The sequence below is a fragment of the Platalea leucorodia genome, assembly GCF_965183815.1.
Source record: "Platalea leucorodia genome assembly, chromosome: 5".
NCBI classification, from domain to species: Eukaryota; Metazoa; Chordata; class Aves; order Pelecaniformes; family Threskiornithidae; genus Platalea; species Platalea leucorodia.
This window is the reverse complement of record NC_138827.1, coordinates 1050444-1068406: the sequence shown is the minus strand read 5'-3', so window position 1 is coordinate 1068406 and position 17963 is coordinate 1050444. Positions and strand designations below refer to the sequence as shown.

Here is a 17963-nt window from a genome sequence, read left to right as displayed (position 1 = left end):
AAGCAATTACACGCACCGTGGTGTGCCTGGTATGGAGACGGCAGAGACAACGGGCAGCCATACCAGCGTTGCCAAACTGCTGCCTGTGCTTGGGGACACCCTGCGCCGACTCGGGTGCTGTGCAGCAGCTCCTGGCCGTGCGCCACGCAGAGCTCCTCCGAGCACTGGGCTAATAGTGTTGGGCTTCTGGAGCTCAAACAAAAATGTACTGGCAGGAGCAGGGTCTATATAAGTTAGCTGTTATTGCTAAACAAAAGAGGCATGCTTGTTTCGGCTCCGTTCAAAACAAAACCCAGCGGGTTTGCCAAGTGGGGAAAAAAGAGAAAATCTGTAGGAAACAAACAAACAAAGCCCTGGGTCTGGTTTGGTGCCTTTCCCTGGACCCAGGTTTCAATAAGCAAGTGCATTTTCCAGGCACGCAGATGTTTCCGTGGAGCAGGAGTGTTCTCTCCATCTTTGCAGGGCCAGGTCACCATATTTAAATACCTTTGCGGTCTGCCCACCGCAGGGTGGGTAACTGGTGTGCAGGCTGCTCCCGTGAGCCCCGCCACCTTGCAGGGATGCTAAGCACAGCATTTCATTCTAGTTTTGAGTGTGCCTTTTGATGGGTTATGAAATCCCACTCTTTTGGAAGGGCTCCCCTGCTAGTGCTCCGTTTTGGATCCACTATTTCCCCAGTCCCAAAAAATTTCTTATACTCGGGCAGAAAGAGTGGAAAATGCGAGTGCATCAGCAGCTCCTCTTCGTGCTGGACGCCGTGCTTCTGGTTTGTGTCCCCATGAGCCGAGAGGAGCTCTTTTGTGTGTGAGGAGCTCAAGGGGATTCTGCCGTGGAGTATTTAGTGTCCGAGGGTCTGCGGCCGCGTGCGTTTCCCACGCGTGCCGAGGGAGAGCGTGGCCCCGGTCGCGGGGCCGAGTGTGCCCAAGCGAGGGGAGACCCCTCGCGCTCAGAGTTCTTTGGGAACAGCCGTGTGTTCACCTTGCCAGGTGATCTCTTGACACAAGCTCCCGGTTTGGGGTGAGGTAGGCTGGGTTGGGTTGGCTCTCCCTGACAACTGGTTTTTCGGCTTCTCCTGCCCTTTGCCTTCATTGGATAACTCTGTGGGCTGAATTGGGCCGCGGCTCAGGAAAGCATCCCTGGCAGCTTGTGCTAACGTACCACTGACATCCACAGCGGCACAAGGCTACAAGCTCTGCAAGGACCCAGTCCTTCTCCTCCTCCATGCCCCAAGCCTTCTCATCCTTTCAAAGCATTAACATCTCTCATCCTCCATCCTTCTGGCTCTCTTTTTCTTGTGCATGGAGCCCCGCAGCCTCTCTCTGCTGCATCAGGCTGCAGACGGCGGGGAGCAGCTTCCCGAAGTGACAGCCGCCCACGCCGACCCCAAGGATGGGAGCGTGGCGCTGAGCTCATGTCTGCCACTGCTCTCTCGCTGCCAGCGCGGGCAGGCACCCATGAGCTAATCCCTTCCACGGCCAGCGTGGGGGGTGGCGGGGACCGGACAGCCTTGGGTTTTGGCTGGAAGGCCATTGCCACCAGCGGCAGCATTGCTTGCACATGAGCATTGTCACAGCCCGGGCTCCCACGGGTGGGAGGTGGCACGGGATGGCCACCGTGGTCGCAGCAGCCGCGTCTCATGACCTCCAGGTGGGATGGTCATTGCCTGCCTGTCCGGGTACCCCCAGCCCCGTCCCCGCGACGGGAGCGCGCGGCAGCCGGGAGGACAAAGACCCCCTGGGGTCTGCGCGACCCTTGCAGCGGGTGCCCAGCGTGGGCCGCCCCCGGGGGTGCTCAGGGAAGGACGGCCGGGCCCCGCTGGGCTCGGGGCGGGCAGGGCTCCTTCCAGCAGCCCGGGGTCTGGGCTCCGCCAGCGGGACAGAGCAGCCCTGTCTGACAGGGACTGGTTCTCTGCTGGAGGCTCAGAGAGGCTACGCCCTTAAACAAAATGCACTTAAAATCATATAATTACAACAATTATTAACACTGTTTACTAGGCCAAGATCTGCAGCGTTGGAAACATTAAAACCCAGAATATGCAGAAACCACAACATTATGAGCTACCCAGTGGGTTTGCTTGTGTTCGTTGCAGAAGGAGGGATAAAATGAAGTTGTCTTATGCACATCCACCCTCGTGTGCTTTAAAAAAAAAAAAATCCTCATTACACTGGTTTCATGAGATGGGTCTGGCCAGCCCCAGTGCACCCTTTAGCAGAACCTCAGCCTTTTCCATGGAGTTTGCTGGTACATGGATTTATGGCATTGCAGACCTGATGTCCACACTGCCTCCCTGACGGTTGCAAGCACATCCCACGGCCAGAAAACTGAACTGCTGGGGCAGGCAAAGCACCCGTCCCCTGCTGCGGTGTTTGCAGTAGGTAGGTAAATAATTAGCAACAAGAACTGATTGTGGTTGAGATAAATTTAGTTCAGCTGCACTGAGACTATAAAGGCAGAGGGGGAGCTCCCAGCACCTCCCTGCAGGATGAGGCTGTGCCACATCAGGTGAGCTGGTGTTGGCTGGTTGCACCTTGAGGGCACGGCATCTGTGGGTGGTGTTTTCAGCTATCAGTTGCTTCACTGCAAAGTTTAGCTCCAGATAAATCAAGACTGTTTCACTGAGTCCAGATGACTCATAACCACAGGGCAGGAAACTCTTTTATCTTTGGGGCAGCCGGTTTAATATAGATAGATGTTCACTCCTGGGCTCTGAATAATTTCCGTCTCTTTACTTCTCATTAAAAGCAAATCAGATGAGGGAAAATAGTGAGAAATTTCTCTGTGTCGCCTCTGCTTCTACCATCTCTGAGTGAACTTCCTCCAAATTGTGCAGTCTGCCTGTACTGGGTCATTTGCCATATATTTTAATTGGCAGAAAAATGTGCTTTTGCTCCAAAGCATCGCTTCTTTTTAAAACCTTGATTCTGCAGGCATGGATGGAGCAGGGAGCTGTTACAACAGGGTCTAACCCAGCTTCCAGAGAGGTACTTTTGGGGGTCTTCCTTCCTTTCCTGATGTGGGAGGGCATCGCTGCCCCCTTGGATGAAGGGGGACTGCAGAGGGACTGGGCACCTCCTCGATGAGCCTGCTAAAAGAGCTGTCTCCGCCTCCGAGCAGCAGCCGGAGGTAGGGAGAGGAGGACTTGGGCAGCAGGGAGCTCTTATACGCAAGAGAAAAGGCAAGGTTTTGCTGGAGAGTCTCTCGAGTCAGGTATTTCTCTTTGCCAAGTGTGTCAGATAGCACTTTGCTTCGCGGGCTTGGTCCGTGGGTCAGGACCTGCCTTCCTGGCTGCCTGTTCCTGCCAGAGTGCCCTGCCTGCACAGGCACAGGTGGCTTTTCTCTCTTAATTTCTGTCTACCAGTGACAGCAGAACTGCGCGATGCTTCTCTGCTCCTTTGTTATCTGGGGTCTTGTATTTGCCATCTGGAGAGGCTTGTACGTGCCGTGCGTGGAGCCCCTTGGCATGAGGAGTGTTCAGCACTGGCCACGCCGGGAGCTGCTCCGTGTCCATGATGAAACATGATGTGCTCAAGCTGGCACGGCTGCAAGCTGAGGACTCTGCGTCCAGAGCCGGGCAGGTCCCAGTGAGCCCAGGACTGGTTCTCCAGCACTTCCCTGGCTTGTGCAGGTCTCTCCCCATGTGCTGATGCCCTCCTGGTGGAGAGCTGCTCCCCTTCCTCCCCCCCAGAACCGGCAGGACCCTGCTGCACAGATCTCACCAGCCTCTGCATGGTTGCTTAGGGGTGTCTTGCCACCTGAAGCTCACGTGGTTGGTGTTCACTGTCTGTCTGTCCGGTCTTTAAGGCCCTACATTCAGATAACGCCCATGCCTGGAGGAATCCAAGGCAGCAACTCGACACTGCGGCTTGGGCCACGCTCGAGACCTCTAAATCCGTAGGCTGAAGCCAGTGAGATGAGCGATTGGCAGGAGCCAACCTCCCCATCATTTTCCGCTTTTAAATATCACAGTAATAAAAGGTAATATCATTAAAGGACTTCTGCAGCCCACTGTGCCTAATCTGACATCAGGACGATGCACGTAGTGAGGCTGTTATTAATATCCTGCCTCCTGATGATGCCTTTATAAACATCAGCATCACAGGCACAGCTTTGTGGTAGCATTTTGGCATGACCTTCTAGACAACTGTCATGCTTTTTATCATGCTTCCTCCTTGCTTGATATTTAACCAATAAAGTGATATGGGGAAGACCTTGCCCCTAAATATCTGACCTTATACACAGGGGTATGAGGTCAAAACTGAAACTGTGTTCAGCGTAGTTGTGCTAAATGCTCTTTAGACCTGATGCTCCTTGTCTGGGAGCGGTGCCACGGGCTATGGCAAGGAGGGGATCAGACGTTTGACGCCAGTGAAACCCTTGGTGCTGTAAGGGATGACTCACGGGCAAAAGCCCCACACAGCAGCGAGGCCACGCTCACGCTGAAGCCGGGGACTTTGCCCAGTGGGGATGAGGTCTTGGTGGGGACATGAGGGTCACGGCTGCAGGGAGAGGGGCAGCTCATCCTCTGGGAAGCCAAGAAAAGAGACAGCTTTCCTAGTGACTTGTACATATTTATCATGGCTATTTAAAGTAGAAATAAAAATTGGAGTGGAGAAAAGATTTTGTAGCTTAATCAGTGTGGATGGAGAAGGTGAGGAGCAGCTGTGGAGCCTGGGTCTGCTGGTGAGCGGGAGATTGGGGGTCACTGGTCTCCATTGGGACCTGGTGTTGTCTTGGTGCCATTAGAAATGGCCTTTTGTCCATTCCCTGCCCTCACTTCGCTTTCAGAGGGTGTCCTTTGCTGGAGTAAAGACCTTGAGGAAAGTCACGTACCAAGGAGGGCTGAGGGACGGCGATAAGCGCGGGAGATGGGTTCCTGCGAGAAGGATGGATGTGGAGAGGGTGCGCGAGGCCATCCCAAGCCAACTGCGTGGTGGCAGCACTCACCCAGCACAGGGCTGGGGGGCTGTCAGTCTCTGCAGCCCCCGCTGCCGAGGAGGTCTGGGCAGCCCACCTCTGTAGGAGCTGGATGGTGGAGACTGGGAGTAAGGAGAGATTTCCCTGGTGCGATGGATGGGGACCAGTTGCAGAACTGAGCAGCCTGAGGTTGCTTGGGGCATCCCAGCTCAAGGGCAGCGTGGGGCCAGCCCTTGGGTCTGGACGGAAATGTCTCACCCACAGGGTTCGTACGAGCCCTCGGGACCCCCGCAGGGCCAGCAGCAGTGATGGGGAGGAGGAACGGACTGGCTGATAACAGATGGATGAGGGCATTGCTGGCACTGGCGTCTGCCTTGCAGCCGCTCACATCGGTGCTGCCCCGGCACTGCTCTGGCTCTCCTGAGTCGTGCCTCGGTCCCAGTGCTGCAGATGTGCCTCTGCCTTTCTGGCACGTCCTCCGTGCCTCGTTTCCTTACACCTCCTTGCCCTTTCCCAGGTCATCCTCCCCTAAAATGACGCAGCAGATGCGGGACCTGCAGCTGGCGCAGGCCAGGAAGCCGCCAGGCCCTTCCTCGCCGAACGCAGCCAAGAGGCTCTACCGAAACCTGTCAGGGAAATTCCGGGTCAACTACACGTCCTTCGACGAGGGCAGCCTGGCGGGACGGGGCGAGAAGGAAAAGCTCCGCAAGTCCTACCTGGTCAGTGCCCGCTGGCTCCATCCAGCACTGCTGTGGCCGGGAAGATGGGGATGGAGGGTCCGTGTGCGGGTGACACTGTCACCTGGGTGGAAGCCCAAGGGTGCGTTAAGCAAAGCCACCCTGGAGCAGGTTCAGCTGGAGCTGGTCCGGGTGTTTGCTCAGCATCATCCAGTCGTGTCTGCAAAGAGCTGATGCTTCTGAGCCCCTGGGACCAGGGCAGCCCGTGCTGTTTGGGTTTGTGGGGTGCTGATGAGGGGCTAGGGTGTTTGGTGGGGTGCAGGAGGGTGCCCCATGCTCAGCCGACCTGTGTTTCTCCTTCCACCCAGTTCCAGAGCAATGCTGCCCTCTTCGAGGCCGTGGAGCTGCAGGACCTAGACAGGGTCCAGGAGCTGCTGAAGCAGTACAGCCCTGAGGAGCTGGACCTCAACACCCCCAACAGCGAGGGGCTGCTGCCCCTGGACATCGCCATCATGACCAACAACGCTCCCATCGCCAGGGCCCTGCTGCAGGCGGGAGCGAAGGAGAGCCCACACTGTGAGTTGGTGTGGGGGAGCTGTGCCGTGCCCGTCACCTGGGTCTCCCACATGGTGGAGCAGGGCACCCCGGGCAGCGGGGTCTGGGAGGGGAGGCCGTCACTGGGCGCTGGGAAACTGGTGCAGGCTTTAGCAGGGGCTGGAGTGGAGCTGTGCACTCGAGTGGAGCCCAAGAGCAGGACACGGAGGGGAGGATGGGGTCTTGGGGTGGGGACTTGGTGCCAGCAGAGCCTGGGCTTGCCCTGACCACCTTCTCTTCCCTCTTGCTGGCTCCCCTCCCGGGACCCACGGCCATGCTTACCCACCCCACAGTCGTGAGCCTGGAGAGCCGCTCGCTGCACCTCTCCACGCTGGTGCGGGAAGCGGAGCAGCGCGTCAACGAGCTGACGGCGCAGGTGGTGAACGAGGCGCCCAACGCCGACTGCTCCGAGAAGGAGAAGCAGCTCAAGGCCTGGGAGTGGCGATACCGGCTTTACAAGCGCATGAAGGCAGGGTTCGAGCATGCCCGTAAGTGCCCGCGGGAGGGCTTGGAGGGCCTGGGGAGCAGCCCCTGCGCTGGGGGAAGGAGCAGGGCTGTGCGTGGTCCAGGCACGGGGCTGCGCCAGCACCTGTCAGAGGGTCCCCGCACCCTATAGCCAGGGCTTGCTGTATGGGTGCACAGGGGGTGAGTGCTCCAGGAACACGTCCCTGGGCGCGGGGGGAGGCCTAGGAGGGACACTGAGGGGTTCAGAGTGACCATCCTCGCTGTAGTTGTCCCTGTGTTCTCTGTCCCCAGGAGTCCCAGACGCCCCCACCAACGTCCACCTCTCCGTGGCCAGCAGCTCCTCGGTGCAGGTGACCTTCTGGGAGCCCCTGAGCGTCAATTCGGCCGTTGTCACCAAGTACAAAGGTGAGGACCGGGGTCCCCACAGCAGTGCAGGGGACGTGCGGCCATGGCAGGTGCCTTGAGTGTGCCGGCGGGGCATGCTGGGGTGCTCACCGCGTGCATGCCAGCATGCCGGGGGTGTGGGCGGTGCTGCCAAGCCCCTGTCAAGCCACCTTTGTGCTCGAGTGCAGGAGGAGCCAGGGCTGCACGCTGCTGGGCAGCCCGGCCACCGCCCGAACAGTCTGAGCTGGGCCAAAGCACCATCCTGCACCAAGGCAAAACTCAGGGTGCCAGTTATTTGCCACCCCCTCATCCTGCACACCACGGGGGCTTTGCTGTCCTGCTACTCCTGTGCCCCTCACCCACTTAAACCAAATATTTTTGGCTTCTGGGAGAACTTCCTCCACCTCCAGCTCCTGACCCGTCATTTGAGGGTGCTGATCCTGTCTGAAGCGGCTCGGTGAGGAGGACCGCGGCTCCCCGTGCCGTCCCCCCCGCTGTAGCTCCCCCACTCCGCTGCCTCCAGCTCCTGTGCTGCCCACGGTCCCTCTGCAGCTGCTGGCCCCGACACGCTGCAGCCAGCCCTGGTAGCCTGTCCCTGCTGCGGGGCCACGCGGCACCTTGGGGTCTCTCTCCTTTCAGTGGAGTGGAGCTGCTCCCCCACCTTCTCGCCGCCCCTGGGGGAGGCCGTGATCGACAAGCTGAAGAACCTGCACTTCACCATCCGGGGGCTGGTGTCGGTGAGCTCTCGGGGTGCCCCGCAGGGGTCAGGGCTGTGGGGGGAGAGCCCACAGCTGGGGAACGCTGCTGGCCATGGTGCAGCCCATGGGGTCATTCCCTGCAGCCGGTGTGGGAAGGGGATGGGGCATCATTTCGAGCAGGAGGAACAGGATTGTGCCACGGTGGTGTTCAGCACAGCCTGTGGGCAGAGCTGAGAGCGTGGGGCCGGGAGAGGCATCTGTCTGTCCCTGCATGGCCGCGGCCACCCTGGCAATGGCGTAACCCGCTGCACAGGGTGCCTGGGGACTGTCGAGTGACAGGCAGAATGGGCCCATTCACCGAGTGCCTGATTTATCCTCTGTCCCCCACCCCGCTCCCATCTCCACCCGTGCTCCTCCTGGGCAATAAATCAGTGGCTCGTTCCTCTGCCACCTGCACAGATTGACCCCCCGCACCAGCCCCGTCGCTCATTGGAGAGGGGGGACCAGCCCCGTCTCCATCTCTGGGAGCTCAGCAAGGTCACAGGCTGGTTGGGGCCGGGGCTCCCCACTGTTTTATCTCCCTGAGAACCACAGGGGCCACGCTGCCTGTCAGCTGTCCCCTCCCCGGGGGCTGCCGTCCTGTCCCTGGCATGCATTGGACCGGGGGGGGGAGATGGGGCGAGATGGGGACCGCGGTGGGATGGGGACCGTGGCAGGGTGGAGCTTGGGATGGGAACACGGGGAGATGCTGGGATGGATGGGGTTGCCCTTGCCAGGGAGGTGCAGCGCCGAAGCTCTGGGGCAGGCAGGCAGGGACCACCGGCTCGAGGAGCGGGGAAAGCCCTCGGTGCGGTTAGAGGGGCTTAGCCAAGGCAGCAGTGCCGGAGCCCCGGAGCCGCTGTCGGGGCGGGAGAGCTGCCCTCGCGCGTGGCAGGATGGGGCTCTAGCGGAGCCCAGAGCAGCGCCGCTGCAAGGAGCTGGCCCAAGCCCATCAATCATGCTTTCAGAGCTGCTTCGCAGGCTCCTGTCCGCCTTCATGAGTGCCTGGAGGCCTTGCAACATCTGGCAGCTTGACTGAGCTTTAATCAGAGACCTTTAATCACTGTCCTCATGCCACAAGCCCTCGACAGCGTTGCGCCAGCTCCCTCTCTCCAGGGGCCGGATCCTTGCACGTCCCAGCGGGAAGGCAGCACCCCGACCCCCCAGGCTGTGGAAGCCCTGTGTCTTTGGGGCCAGAGCATCTCCTGGCAAAGGGCATTCACGATGTCCTGTCTTTCCTCTGCCTCGCCCCTAAAACCAGCCACCCAGCCTGTGGGGATTCTCTAGTGTCTGATAACAAGAGCTTTGTACAGCTGGGGAAGGTCAGAGCTGGTGACCTGGGGTGCAGGCTCCCAGTTTAGTACTCCTTGTGGTGTACTGGTGTACTGGGTTATGGGGGATCATCCTTCCCTTGCATGCCGAGCTGGGACTGGTGCCGGTGTGCTGAGTGTGGCTTCCCTCCTCGCAGGGCACAGCTTACTACGTCCAGGTGTCCGCCTACAACATGAAGGGCTGGGGTCCTCCACAAGCCTCTGTGCCCCCTTTCGCCATCCCTTCCAGTAAGTACCACTGGGAACCCCCCCAGGATCAGGCACCGGCTGTGGGATGGATGGGGGGAGATGGCAGCTCCCTGTGCCGTTGGGGGTCCCTCTCGCTGCTGGGATGGGGTCCAGTGGATCCGGGAGCAGAGGCAGCACTTGGCGTCTCGGGCCAAGCAGGGAGGCTGTGCCTGGGGCTCCGGGATGCTGCCTCCAGCTGATAGGAGCTTTGACAAATATTAATTTTTCAACCTGAAATTCTCCTGGGTGCTTGGTAAAGGCTGAGCCGTTTTAGGCCACCTGGATCAGCTCATCCTAAGGAGGAAGCTAGGAGAGGGATGTTTTGCTTTCTCAGTTAAGGGGAAAGCAATGCAGCCATCTCCTCTGTAGGAAGGAAAAACACCTCTGGGTTTTTTACAGAGGTTTGTAATTTAGCACAGGGCAGCTTTTGGGAGGGGTCAGTCCTTACCGCCTCAATGACATCTCCCCCAAAGTGGCCAAGCTTGTGCAAATCCACCACGTGCTGAGGGGAGACCTGGTGGGATGCCCCAGCTCAGCCCCTGGAGACGCCCCCCAGGGCTCAGAGCCGGTCTGGCCCTGGAGCCCTCCCTGTGCCATCGCGTGCTCTCGCCCATCCAGCCCAACCCTGGGCACCTGCATTCCTGGCACCGAGCTGGGATGGGGGTCACGAGCCCCACCGGAGACTAGCTCTGGGCTGTCAGCACTCGCCTCCCCGTGCTGGCACCAGGGCAAGCGGTGGGGGGAAAGCCACCCAATTTCACACGAGGCGCCCCAGGGTGCTGGGGGAGACAGGCCAGGAGGACCGAACTGGAAGGAGCAGCCCCAAAGGGTGAAGTTCAGGGCTGAGCGGGCTCTGAGGTGGCCTCTGCCCCTCGCTGCCAGTCCCGAGACAGGTCTCCGCTGCGTGGGGGTCCCGTGGGATGCGTAAGGAGCGGCCCCATGCGCACCTGGGGAGGCTGAGCCCGTCCCGGCGAGCGGTGGGCGCGCAGTCCCTGGCACCGCGCTGGCAGGCAGCGAGGGAGCAGGCGTGCTGCTGCTGCTGCGTGAGCAGTGAACGCACCGCGCGCGGGCGGAGGTGCGGGCTGACAGCACGTGAACAGCCGCGGGGCCAGAGGCGCGCAGGCACCACGCGTAGCTCTAGCTGCAGGTGCGCGAGCACTATAGCACCGGTGTGGAAAGATGCAAAAATACATTTCATGTATGTGAATGCATGGAGCGAGCCTGCCCGTGCGCTGCATGGCCCTGGCTTTACCCTGTCCTGGCAGCGGGCGTCGGTCATGTTTGCACCCACTTTAAAGCCCCTTCGCCATGCCACACAGGTCACGTTCCCCGTGACCGAGATCCATGCGGCATCAATACAGAGTATGGCTGAAGTGAATCAGACATGAGTGGGTTTTATTTATTTTTATCTCCATTAATATTTCTCCCTTCCGTAAAGATCCCTCCCTGGCCCAGCAGAATATAGTCAGGCACCTCCCCGGGTGTTTTTAAAGCTCCTAAAAATAGTGGCGAGCCCCAGCCAAAGTTAACAGAGCTGAACTTTCCATGGAAAACAGCAGCAGGCAGGACACAGGGGGTGTTTAAAGCAATTAATGTAAAGCTAAAGTAGAAGCGCCAGCGGGTCCCCGGCCCCGCTCCTGGTCCTGCTGCCATCTCGCAACGGGTGGAGCTGGCAGGAGAGCTTATTTATGTGTTTGCCGAGGTGAGCCCAGCTCTCGGCACTCACCCGGAGAAAGCTGCAGCTCCGGGGAAGACCTGGAGGAAGACACTGGAAAGAATTTTATTTTTATTTAAGGCCGGTGAAGCGCGGCAGCAACAGATAGGACCTTGTTCTTTCCCTCTGCCCTGTCCCCGCCGTGCTCCGGGTTGGCTGGTGGCCATGGGGTGCTGTGCAGAGCCAGGGTGCTCCTGGGAAGAGGGGTGCAAAACCGGGGATCTCCCAAAGCCCAGCCCACCCAGAGGCGCCCAGCACCCATGACTGCTGCTGTGCCGTGCTGTGCTGGTGGGACGCATAGGTGGGGTGCCAGGAGGTGACCTACCGTGGGCAGGAGAGGACGGGAAGCCTGAGGGGTAGGTGCTGGGGCGATGGGCCAGGTGCGCAGGGTGATGCTGGTCTGTCCCCCGCAGACTGGCGGGAGTACGACGGCCGGGCTCCACGGCGAAGGGGACAAGCTGAAGCTCTGGACCATCTGCTGGGCCAGGTGAAGACCGTCCACCAGCACTGCGTTTGTCACGGTGAGTGCACGGCACGATGCTGCGGGGAGGCTGGGGTGGGGGATCCAGCTGGGCCACCCCGGGTTGTGATGTGGGCTGCGGGGCTGGGGTGGCACCAGGAGTAGATCTGTCTCATGGGTGAGCATAGCAGGGGGACAGCTCAGGCAGTGGAGACCTTGGCAGAGCCTTCCCACCAGGTTGGCATGCTGTGCCACGGGCTGGCGGCGTGGCCCTTCATCTGCTGCAGCGTCCTCTGCTCTCTGCTCCCCAGAGCCCTGCAAGAACCAGCCCCAGAGCAGGAAGCACTCGGTCTCCAAGAGCCTCAAGCACCTCTTCCACCCTGGCAGCAAGTTTCTCAAGACGCTGAAGCGGTGAGAGGCTGATGTGCGGGGGTTGTGGAGAGCCCGTTTCCCACTGGGGACATGTTGCTGCCTGTCCTGGGCACGGCCAGGAGCTGTGCGCACAAGCCAGGGACTGGAGAGTGCTCAGAGACGGGTCCTTGCCTGGAGCGAGCCGGTGGTGTCAGTGGAGATGAGTCCCATTGCCCAGAAATCAAACATTTCTCCTTGGTGTTTCCATTTGGACTGGCCAAGCTGCGCCCGTACCCAGACCCCTGCGCCATCTCTGAGCATCACCCAACATCCCACTCTCCTTTAGACCCCACCACCCTCCCACCACCCACCTTCACGCTTGGCCTCCAGGCACCCCAGCGCATCTCCTTCACGGGCCTGGCCCCATCGCCCTCCCTTGTGCTGGCCGGGGCATCGGCCACGGCATCAGCTGTGGCATTGGCCAGGCTCGCCTTGCTGGCAGCATTGGGTTCCTGTTCCTGCTCCTGTACTGGCCGTGTGCCTCTTCTGCCACGGGCTGTTGGAGAGGAGCGGAGACCTGGGGCAGGGCATCTCCTCTGCCCTTGGGAGAGAGACCCTTTGGGAAATGAAGCTGGCAGCCAGGGTGACACCGAAGTCTGTCTTCCCTCCCATGCAGGGGCCTCTACCTGACAGCCATCTTCTACAAGGACGACAACATCCTGGTGACCCATGAAGACCAGATCCCCGTGGTGGAGATTGATGACACCTACTCCTGCCTGCTCATGCAGGATTTTCTCTGGTTCACCAAGGTGGGTGGCCCAGGGACCCTGTGCTGTGCACTGGGGCCCGGCAGCAGTGTGTCTCCTGGCACATCTCTGCCTGGTCACCACCCCGGATGCTGCTGAGATGATGGCCAGCACGATCTGCAGAGCACCTTCATTGCAGCCCCTTCCCTGGTGCTGCCCGCGCAGGCAGCTGTGCCCATCGTGCGTGGGGCGCTGTGGGGCTCTCTCTGGGGCTGGCTGGGTCTGATTTGGGGCTGGGAGCAGCGCCAGGGGCTCCCCATGTGCACAAAGTGAGCACAAGCTGCTCGCACCAGAGACACAACATCTGGCAGCTCCTGGGCTTCCCGTTGTTGCCTCTGGGACCTCCGCTGTGCCTCTGCCCTCCCGCGCCCCACGGGGCAGAGCGATGCCAAGAGCTGATCACAGCCCAGGAGTGCCGGGGTGAGCCAAGCAGACATCGTGCACCGCTGCTGCCTTCAGCTGGCAGCAGCTTCCCCGCCACCCCGGGCGCTGGGGCTTGGCGGCGCAGGCAGCCTGCAGGCTTGCTGCTCGCCGGGGTTCAGCATGGACCGAGAAACCACCAGGGAACGGCATTTCCACCCCAGCCCCTGGAAGCCCGAAGGTGGGCGATGGACCGGTGCCACGCTGGGCAGGCTGCGTGCCATGACGGGTGGGCGATGGACCAGCGCCACGCTGGCCAGGCTGCGTGCCGCGACGGGTGGGCGCTGCCTCTCCACAGGGATGCCAGCGGCTTCTCAGCTGTTTAACTGCTTCACCGCAGCATCCTGCTGCGGCAGCTCTGCCTCTGTCGTGCAGAGCAGGACGTGCAGGGTGCTGCTGCCTGGTCCTCCACTGTCAGTAGGCTTAGTGAAGGGCAGGTGGGCAGCTCAGGGCCAAAATCTTTTGCTGGATGGTCCTTATCTACCGAGGAGGAAGGCTTTCTTCTCCCTCCTTCTCTTGGCTATTTTCTACTCAAACTTAAGAAGGTCTCAGTCCTAGATGAAGACAGATATCTGAGTGGACACGGCATGGTACTTCCCTTGGGTGCAGGCTCTGGAGGCATCTTGGGGTGCCTGTGGCATAGGAAATCACACCCCTGCTGAGCGGTGATCTGTGCAGATGCGCATTCCTAACCCTGCTCAAACAGAAAGGCAAATGGATTTCCCCAAAACACCTTCGTGTGAACCAGCTGCAGGCAGTGGTGGCCGGTGGTGACGGCCCTTTGGTGTTCTGCAGGTGTCGTGCATGTGGGACGAGATCCTGTGGCTGCGGCAGTGTGTCACCGTCTCCCAGTCGTCCTGTTCTTGCATCCTGCAGACGCGCTTCAAGATGCTGCTGGCCATCTCACAAATGCAGGTGAGGGTGGGCCTGGCAGGGAATGAGCGGTTTTGGGGGGGCATTGTGGGCCGGGCTCCCTTGGAAGTAGCACATGCACGTGCCACAGCCAGGAAAACCCCAGGCTCTGCCAGTCCTGCCCACGGCTCAGCCAGCGGCAGGACCGGGTGCCCCTGCCTTGTCGTCCCTGGCAGGACCCTGGTCGTGGGGCGGTGGGGTGTCAGGCTTCATGGCAATCTGTCGTGGTACGACTGTCAGTGGATGCTTTGCTGGGCAGGCTGGTTTCCAGCAGGCAGAGGGGAGGCCCCCAGTCACGTCCCGGCTGCCCAGACCCACAGAGCCTCCAGGGTGTCCCCTGACCCGCTGCTTTCTCCTGTCCCCCCATCCCATCGTGCAGGGGCTGCTGGGCATCCAGGACCTGGGACAGGTCTTCTTCGAGCCTGTCAAAGACAAACAGGGCAACATCCTCATCGTCACCCTGAAGGAGGTGAAGACCAACCAGACCTTCGAGAGTGTCCGCTGGGTTCCTATCTGCAAGCTGCAGAGCAGCCGCAAGTCCGTGTCCTCCCCGGAGGAGCCCACCGCTCTGGACACGCTGCTGATCTCCGTCCAGGTGCTGCGCCGGTGCCGTCGCGGCAGGGGATTGCAGTGGGCTCCTCTGCGGGACCACCAGCGCTCCCTGCTCCCCCTCAGGCTGGAAAGGCTGTGGCAGAGCCTGGGCTACCGAGGGTTTGGTCCTGGCTGCAGGCAGAGGGGGAGCAGTGTCCAACCAGCCTGCAAAAATCCTGTTGCTTTGAGGGGAGGTGTCAGACTCGTGCCGGATTCAGCCCGGCAGCGCCGGATTGTACCTGCTCTGCCGCTTCCCTTCTGCTGGCTGAGCCGGCTGTGCCACGGCAGCCGGCACGAGGGCAGGAGAGCGCCCTGCTGCGAGGGCTTGCTCAATCCAGCAGTGCCTTTCTCCTCAGGACAAGCTGGCTTACCACCAGCGGAGCAGCCATGCCCTCTCCCCGGGCCTCTACCTGGGATACTTGAAGCTCTGCAGCGCCGTGGATCAGATCCGAGTGCTGGTGCCGGAGCAGCTCCCCAACATCCTGTGCCACGTCAAGATTCGCTCCAACCCCAACATCTCCAGGTGGGGCTTGCAGGGCAGCTCGCCTGGGGCAGCCAGGCTCCTCTGTCCCATCCAGCGCAAGAGCACCCATCACCTCCCGCTTCTGCTCTTGGGCTCCTTTCCCTCTCAGCCCCGCTGCCTGCCATGCAGGGCAGCCTGGAGCTGCAGCAAACCAAGGTCCCCCTCTACCTCCACAACTCTTGCATCCCTTGGGGTGCTGCACTGTCTGGGGAGGAACAGCCAAGCAAACACAGCTCTCATAGCGATTACACGTTCAGATCCACCCCGAGCTGCTCCCTCCTGCATGTGTCTGTCTCTCCGTTCTCTAGGGAGGAGTGGGAATGGCTGCAGAAGATGGCCAGCGTGGAGGAGCCTGTTCCTGCAGAGCCAGAGGCTGAGACCTCCCAGAACCACTTGTTTCAGGAGCTCCAAGTGGCCATCAAGGAGCTGATGACCCTGGTGAACATCCCATTGCCAGAGGTACAGGCAGGTGCCAAGGTCTGGGGAGGAGGGAGGGGAAGGAGCCGTGCAGCACCGTGCTGGTCACTGCAGCAGGCAGGGTACCGCAGACCCTGGTCCGTCTTTGGGGGCCTCAAGCATTGATTAGATTTCAGTCCCATGCAAATAGAAGGCAAGTAGTGGACAACCAGCATCGCAAGCATCTGCCTGCCCAGGGACAGTGTCCACAGGAGCTGTTTGTCTTACCCTCAGATGTACCTCCGAAGCAAGGATGGTGAATCTGGGTTTGCATTATTGCCTGCCACGTGGTTTGGTCCTGGGCTCAGCCCTTGCAGCATGAGACTGCCCAGCTCTGCCCCTCCAAAGCAGGATGCTCCCTGGCCAGCCATGGGATGGAGCTGCAGCCTCCCCGGCCAGACTGCACGGGGAGAAGTGCCTCCTCCACCACGCTGAGTATTCACTGGGAAGGCGACCACCAGCCCCAGTGCCAGGCATGTGCTTCTGTCCGGGCACCTCTCTGAGCAGGGCTGAGACAGTGGCTGGTGGCACTTCTTCTCTGAGACCCTGTTGTAGTGACTTTGACCAGTAGTTTAGAGACTTTTAGGAGAAGTAAGAGAGAAAGAGGGGTGCACAGATTATGCCAGAAGCAAGGAGCCTCTAGCTGTGTGCTGAAACAGCAGTGTCCCCTGGCTGTGAGTGGTCCCTGAGGACTCCTCTGCAGATGAGGACTCAGAGGAGAGCCCACCAGGTGATGTTTGCAGCTGTTACCTGCAGTGTCTTCTTGCAGGCCAAAGATTTCCGTCTGTACAGCCAAGAGGTGCTGGACTTCGGGGGCCAGGTCTCCTTCCTGCTGCTGCTGCCTCCGTCGGACGACGTCTGCACTGCTCCGGGCCAGAACAACCCCTACACCCCTCGCTCCGGCTTCCTCACGCTACCGCTGCAGATCTTTGAGCTAGGTGAGGAGAGAGAATGCCAAAACACAACCTTACTGGTCTCCTTGTCCTCTGAGACCTCCCGAGAGCTGGGACGGGCAGTGAGGTGGGCTGGAGCTCCCTTACCTCCCCCAGGAGAGGAGGGGCGGAGGGGGATGCTGAGGGCTCTCCAGGTGGGCTGGAGTGTTGCCTCCTCCCTGTGCTGGGTGAGTGCGGAGGAGCATCTGTAGGCCATCCACAGCAAGGGACCTGATATTTTTCATTCCCTTCCCAGTCCACTTCTTCACGTATGACCGGGAGTTCATCACCCAGTACTGCCAGGTGTCCGCCCTCCTGGAGCTGGAGTCGCTGCTCTCTCAGCAGAGCCTCAGGGAGGCCTTCTCCGATGCCGAGCTCTCCACTGCGAAGCAGAGGCACCAGCAGGTTCAGGACTACATCCAGGTACGTGGAGCTGGAGCGCGCTGGGAGGGAGTCAGGCTCAACGGTGCCCATGGGACGTGGCCAGGACAGTGCTGCCCTGGAAGAGCTGCAGGAGCATCCCCGCCGGGGCTGTTCACTGGTGTTCCCGGCTGTGACCCCATGGGGTTTCTCTGACACGGCAGACGGGCAGCTGCAGGCAGAGCTTCGTCTAGCAACTTCTTATTGCAATGATCACATAAAAAAATCCTGATTAGAAAGCCGGAGGCTCCTGCTCTGCAGGTCCCCACCTTGCTAGAGAAGGGCCTGGAGGTGCGTTTTGGGATGGATGTGCGAAAGAGCACCCCGCGCTGCCCCCTTTCCCAGCACCCCTGCCTGCAGCAGGCAGGTCCTGCTGAACCGGCAGCTGCTGGTGGTCAAAGCAGCATCTTCCCACCCCAGCGTACTTTCTTGGGATTTCCTGACTTGAGGATTCCCCCAAAGCTTTCGCCTCTTGGGAAAGGTGTAGGGGGGACCCTGTGTTTTGCTGTGAGGCTTTTTTGTTGCTGCTGTTTGCTTTTTGAAAGGAATCCTTCATTTCCTATTTTGGCAGCAAATGGAGGAGATCTGGCGCGAGATGCGCTGGATTATGGATGCCCTGCAACACGCCCGGTACAAGCAGCCCTCCTGCGGGGTGTCTCTCAGCGGCTTCCTCAGCGAGGCCGGTGGTGCAATGAAGGAGAAGACCCGATCCACCTCGTCCCACCTTGACTACCTTCCCTCCCCAGCACCCTCGCCAGAGACCAGCCGTAAGCTCAACTCCGGTAAGGACCCAGCTTTGTAAAGCTCCTGCCTGGTGGGCTCAGGGGGCTGCCCGTGCTGGGGGGAACGGGAGGGCTGCTCTGGCTGGCTGCACCGTGGGAGCGTAGGCAGGGCTGGCGTCAGGAGTACGGGCAGGGCAGTCGGTCTTGGTTGGGGCAGGACCTGCTCTGCCTGTGCCTTGGTGAGCGCAGCACGGGTGCATGGCAAGGGGGTAAATGCTCAGGGGCTTCCTCGGATGCCGTCTGGTGCAAACCCTCAGCTGGGGTTG

The 17963-nt window shown here is 60.3% G+C and overlaps 1 protein-coding gene across 1 annotated transcript in view; it reads left to right on the top strand.

Annotated features, from left to right (window-relative positions):
- LOC309590728 (ankyrin repeat and fibronectin type-III domain-containing protein 1-like) overlaps positions 1-17963 on the top strand; it is a gene marked incomplete at its 5' end in the record, with an annotated part of 203436 nt that overhangs the window by 182468 nt on the left and 3005 nt on the right. The window contains 16 exons of the mRNA XM_082312132.1: positions 5432-5633; positions 5960-6167; positions 6479-6673; positions 6942-7055; positions 7674-7771; positions 9240-9330; positions 11458-11565; positions 11816-11915; positions 12532-12664; positions 13877-13996; positions 14373-14588; positions 14941-15107; positions 15416-15566; positions 16333-16501; positions 16752-16918; positions 17487-17697. Coding sequence (XP_082168258.1) covers positions 5432-5633; positions 5960-6167; positions 6479-6673; positions 6942-7055; positions 7674-7771; positions 9240-9330; positions 11458-11565; positions 11816-11915; positions 12532-12664; positions 13877-13996; positions 14373-14588; positions 14941-15107; positions 15416-15566; positions 16333-16501; positions 16752-16918; positions 17487-17697 — 2450 coding nt within the window. The remainder of the gene's footprint in view (positions 1-5431; positions 5634-5959; positions 6168-6478; positions 6674-6941; positions 7056-7673; positions 7772-9239; positions 9331-11457; positions 11566-11815; positions 11916-12531; positions 12665-13876; positions 13997-14372; positions 14589-14940; positions 15108-15415; positions 15567-16332; positions 16502-16751; positions 16919-17486; positions 17698-17963) is intronic.